Here is a 5,441-nt window from a genome sequence, read left to right as displayed (position 1 = left end):
TCTTCAGACGACTTTTTATCAGTTAAAAGTAGACACAGGCAATTCCTAAGTATAGGAAATCCTTATGTCTACTTCTACATGAATATCACTTTAGAAATAATTACATTGTATGTTCATTTTTAAGAAAAACTCACTAACACACTTTTTGTAATATTTTCGTGCAACAAATAGAAATGTCAACTACAAACAAACCGCTATAATGTTAACATTGGTATACTGTGATCTAAGTAGTTTTATATACAGTGTGTCTAGTTGTCGACATAAGAAACACTTTTTTATTGTGAGTTTTACTTCATAGAAAGTCCCTGCTTGTTCCAAAACTCTAAATGCTTTAAAATGCTACGCTCCACGCGAAGTGCCTGAAATTTTGTTTTAAAAGCAGAGAATTTATTTCGTGAAGTATACATGGGACTGTGCTTACTTGATTTCATCTTTCAATTCTGATGTAATTTATTCGAAAACCTCGCATTAAAAAAAAGCTAAATGGTACATTAGAGTTTTGGAACCAGCAGAACAAGAATGTTTTTTTCGCAAAACTTATAACAAAAAAGTTTCCGTATACTGCCGTAACTTAATAGTAGGAGAGCTGGTGGACATTTTTGGGTAAGTATTTGAGGCACGCTGAAATCACTTCTCCAATAATACCCAAACACAGAAATGCAGACCTGGCTGAGGACAAGCGGGGCTAACACCTTGCCAAGCGCCTTTAAAGTTTGAGGAAAGAATGTATGCCCAGTGGAGTATCAGAATGCGTAAGAAGTAGTGGACCATCTACACATTATTAGTGTCGTCTAAATTAGTTGTAATTGTGTAATGTATTGGGTTTTTCCCAATATTGATATCCGAATTCGCCGTACAATTCAGTAAGGAATAAACGCTGTGTAAAGTAACATGTTTGTTTCCTTCTCCGGCCCCGTGCAAATACAACCAACATTGGCGACGTGGATTTTTAAAGGATATTGTTAACATTTACAAATAAATTGTGCATCAGTTAAACAATGGCTGTCAGTGCCGCAAGTGTTGGACATTTACCAGAATTTAGTTTCAAAAACAGTGATTGGACAATCTATAAAGCGCGATTAAACAATTATTTTGTGGTGAACGGCATTCAAGATGATGTTAAAAAACGTGCTATTTTGTTAACTTGTTTATGTGAGCAAACATATAAACTGGTTTATGACTTGTGTATTCCTAAAGCGCCAGAAGAACAGTCATTTGATAATTTAATTAAAGTGTTAAATAATCATTTTGCACCAAAAGCGTGGTGTTTGGCGGCAAGATACAAATTCTACAACGCCAAAAAGACAGACACTGAATGGGTGAATGATTGGGCAGCGCGAGTACGTGGTTTAGCAACACATTGTGAGTTTGGAACGGAATTACCAGTTGTTCTTCGTGATATTTTTATCATGGGATTTAATCCAGGTCCTATCTTGGACAGGTTACTCGAGGAAAAAGTGACAGTTTCGTTATCAAATGCCATTGAAATTGCTTTCAATAAAACAGCCGTAGTTAATCATTTTGATTTGCAGAAAGTCGTTTGTAAAGAGGAACCCGACCTTCATCACATCAGTTCCGGTAGCCGCCACAAGTTACGTAGTAAATGCACGGTTTGTGGGCGATCAACCCATATGGCAAAAGACTGCAAGTACCGCGACTATTCTTGTCATCGTTGCAACAAGAAAGGACATCTGGCACCCGTTTGTCTAGTAAAATCATCTTCGCAACAATCACCAGGGTCGTCTCACCGCAAGTCTAAAAGTAAGGTACCGTCGAAAGTTAATCATTTTATGGACGAGGAAAATGCTAGTGAGTTTGAAAAAAATGTCATTGTTTTCAATTACTTCTAAGCAAAATGTGCCTATAATGATAAGCGTATTGGTCGAAGGTGTAGAACTGGAATTTCAATTAGATACTGGGTCTAGTAGTATATTTGCAATTTCGTATCAATTGTACAGAGAACTTTTCTTTAAGTTTGCGCTTATCGAAACAGATAAGTCATTGTATTTTTATAATGGTGTCAAAATACGACCATGAGGATATCTTAAGTTAAAAATTACCTACAAAAATAAGGTTAATTTTTTGTTATTGAAGATGGTAGCTGTCCTATTTTAGGCAGAGATTTTTTGTATTCTTATAATTTAAATATTTGCGATAAGAATGGGAGCGTAAATTTTGTTAATGCAGATTTGGAACAAATAATTTCCAAATATTCTAACGTTTTTGCACCAGGTCTTGGTAAATTTAATAAAGGGGTGTTTACGTTGCAATTAAAAGAGACCACTGTAACACCAAAGTTTCACAAACCTAGACCACCGCCATATGCGTTAAGAGATAAGTTAGAAAAGGAATTAGATAACTTAGAAAAGTTAGGTGTGATATCGTCTGTAGATTATAGTGAATGGGCTGCACCGATTGTGTGTGTTAAAAAAAGACTGTAATGTACGTATTTGTGGAGACTTTAAAGTTACCTGCAATCCATATTTGATAGCGGATTTTCCTTGTATTCCACGAATCGAAGATTTGTTTAGTACGTTACAAGGTGGAGAATTTTTCTCTAAATTCATCACAGACATACCAGCAAGTGGAATTAGACGTAGCTTCTAAACAATATGTTACTATATCTACTCATAAGGGTCTTTATAGATATAATAGGCTTCCATATGGAATAGTTTGCGCACCAGCAAAATTTCAAATATTATTATATATTATATAATTAATAGAATTTTACAAGGGCTACCTGGAGTCATAGCATTTTTAGATGACATCCTTATTACTGGGAGAAATGAAAATGAGCATTTGAATCGATTAAAATCAGTAAAGTAAATGACAAGATTGTGGTTTAAAATTAAGTTGTAATAAATGCTGTTTTTTTCAAAAATCAGTTCAATATTTAGGATTCGTAATTGATAAGGATGGTTTACATCCTACTGAAGATAAAATCCTAGCAATTAAGAATGCACCAATTCCAACTAATGTAACGCAGCTAAAATCTTTTTTGGGACTTGTAAATTTTTATGGTAAATTTGTTCCTAATTTAGCAACGCTGTTATACCCTTTATATTGTTTACTTAAAAAAAACTGTAACTGGAGTTGGACTTCAGATTGTCAAAGGTCATTCGAAAAAGTAAAACTTATTTTGTTGTCTGCTGATGTTTTGGTTCACTCGAGGGGGTAACCACTCTGGAAATACATGTACGTTTTACTGTGGAAATCGCAGAAATCACTTCTGAAATCTCGGAAATCACTTCGAAATCGCGGAAATCGCTTAAGAAATCGCAGAAATCACTTCGAAATCGTGGAAATCAGTTAAGAAATCGCAGAAATCAGCTAAGAAATCTCGTGGAAATCATCGGAAATCAGTTCAAAAATACTCTGCCGGAAATCTTCGCCAACTTTCGTCGTGGCTCGAGTTACCCATGGAGTTACTGCGAGAGTTACTGGAATCGTCAGTGGTAAATCGTAATTCATTTGGTGTTGAACCATTTTTTAGGTCTGTGTTAGCTGAGAAAAGCGCGCGCAAATTCAAGATTCTCCAGTTACTTTGATCTAGATTGAAGCTTCCTATCGGCCTTAGCGGCAACAGAAGTGACATTATGGAAACAAAATTCCGAATGCCTTCCATGAAATAGTTATTTGACAACATGTTTGATGCGATTTGATCCTGTGGTTTTTCTATGTGTTACTCTCAAGTTAGAGGTAGTGCAGAAAAATGAAGACTTTTTCACATTCCTCTAGGTCTAGAAATTGGTTAATTGGCGGTCAAATATTAGTTAGGGACTTTCTTTCAGATTTCAGTTAAACTTATTTGACAGATAATTTCCATGGAAATAAATGTATTCATATTGCAGCGAACATTCCAAAAATTTCTATAGATATCGAAGCGCCATGAAAGATTAGTAATCGGCGATACAGAACGGAGGCAGATGTGACGCAATCCCGGAAATGACATATTTTGTTCTGGAATGTTCGTAACCGCTCGCGAACACTTGACTTTATTATATAAGCAAATTGGATTGCATTATACGACATTTCCAACTTCGATATTTTTGAGTTATTGTTATAAATTGTAAGTGATAAATAATAATTATCGTTATAAATTAATTCGTCTTAAGACAGTTATAAATTTATTATCATGACAGCCGAGCGTATGTCTCATCAAAACCAAAAGTGATAACGAAATTTAAATCTTATGTGCAATTATGTGCAGATCTGGATTCAACAAATTGAATAGAAATGTTCAAAAAAATCACTTTGTATAGGTGATGTTTTCGTAAACAATATTCTTCTCAAATTCAAAAAAATATCAATTCAGTCTGCTTAATAGCATTTTCTTACCACACCAAAACTGAAACTGAGAAATTGTCCTTGATACATGATATATGGTACATAGGTCGAGTAATCGAAATCAGGAAATTAAACACCGCATGTGAACAGGTCTACAAGATGAAATTTCTAAAACACGATCTTGACTCATACATATGGCCGAAAGTTGAGGACATCCAAAATGTAGAAAGATCCTACATATTCTATGGACCTGTGGACTTAAAGGGTAGTGGTCCATTTACCCTAACAAGATATGAAAAACAGAAAGTAGAAAAAATATTAAAAAAAATTAAAAGTAGCGCTGTAAATATTTAGCAATACTTCACATACGTCCTAGACATAAATAATACGTTTTATGCGAGGTTTTATGTCTATATTTTTGTTATAGCTTGGGCGCTAAATAAAACGTCATTATTATTTTACTTTTATTTTATTTATCGTGCATTTTTAGCGGTATTTCTATTCATGAAATCAAACTTCATTCTATCCCAAGGATAGGAATTTCCTGGCTAGATTAAGTTTCAAGTAAACTGCTTTTTGCAATTAGTCCGTCAGGTAAATTGAGATTTTCAGGTAGCCATAGAGGTTTCTAGAAATATTATACCAGTTGCTAATATTACTATTGGTATTATCAAAACTTGGATAAGATACTCGTTTAATTTCTATAGCGAAATCTTTATATCTTTGTATCTTCTCTTGTTGTGTTTTAATAATATTATTGGATAGAGAACAACCAACATCATTAGAAAGGTTTTCTTTACTTGTTTTGTCGATGTGAAGTCAAGATCACGATAGAGTGCTTATCAGATCTAATATTGCGATACATTAACATTCGATTCCAAAACAGATGATGGTAGATATTTATGCTATGCTTTCAAAGATTTTGGCAAATGGTATTATTGTGCAAATTTACTAAATATAATATTAATATTATTCTTATTATTTTGTGAGCACTTAAGAAAAGGCTGGTTAACTAAATACTTTTATTAATAGTTATTAGCTATTCATTATCTGCAAACTGAACTTTAAAATGCAACGCAATCTAGGTGTGATTTCATTTGCAGACCAAAAAGGTACATAGTGACATACGTATCTACAAATATTATACCACTAGG

The 5,441-nt window shown here is 33.9% G+C and overlaps 1 protein-coding gene across 1 annotated transcript; it reads left to right on the top strand.

Annotated features, from left to right (window-relative positions):
* The first annotated feature begins 417 nt into the window (after window positions 1-417).
* LOC116164247 lies at window positions 418-1,920 on the top strand. The gene is made up of 2 exons (XM_031478393.1): window positions 418-603; window positions 656-1,920. Exon 2 carries the CDS (start codon window positions 999-1,001, stop codon window positions 1,848-1,850), a length of 852 nt encoding a protein of 283 aa, XP_031334253.1. The 5' UTR covers window positions 418-603; window positions 656-998; the 3' UTR covers window positions 1,851-1,920.
* Window positions 1,921-5,441: the final 3,521 nt, after the last annotated feature.

The sequence above is a fragment of the Photinus pyralis genome, unplaced genomic scaffold (assembly GCF_008802855.1).
Source record: "Photinus pyralis isolate 1611_PpyrPB1 unplaced genomic scaffold, Ppyr1.3 Ppyr1.4_LG2, whole genome shotgun sequence".
NCBI classification, from domain to species: Eukaryota; Metazoa; Arthropoda; class Insecta; order Coleoptera; family Lampyridae; genus Photinus; species Photinus pyralis.
Note: the sequence above shows the minus strand (reverse complement) of the source record. Positions and strands in the feature narration are given on the sequence as shown.

Bases quoted from the DNA above. Each gene is read 5' to 3' on its own strand.
- LOC116164247 (XM_031478393.1), top strand. From the start codon at position 999: ATGGCTGTCAGTGCCGCAAGTGTTGGACATTTACCAGAATTTAGTTTC.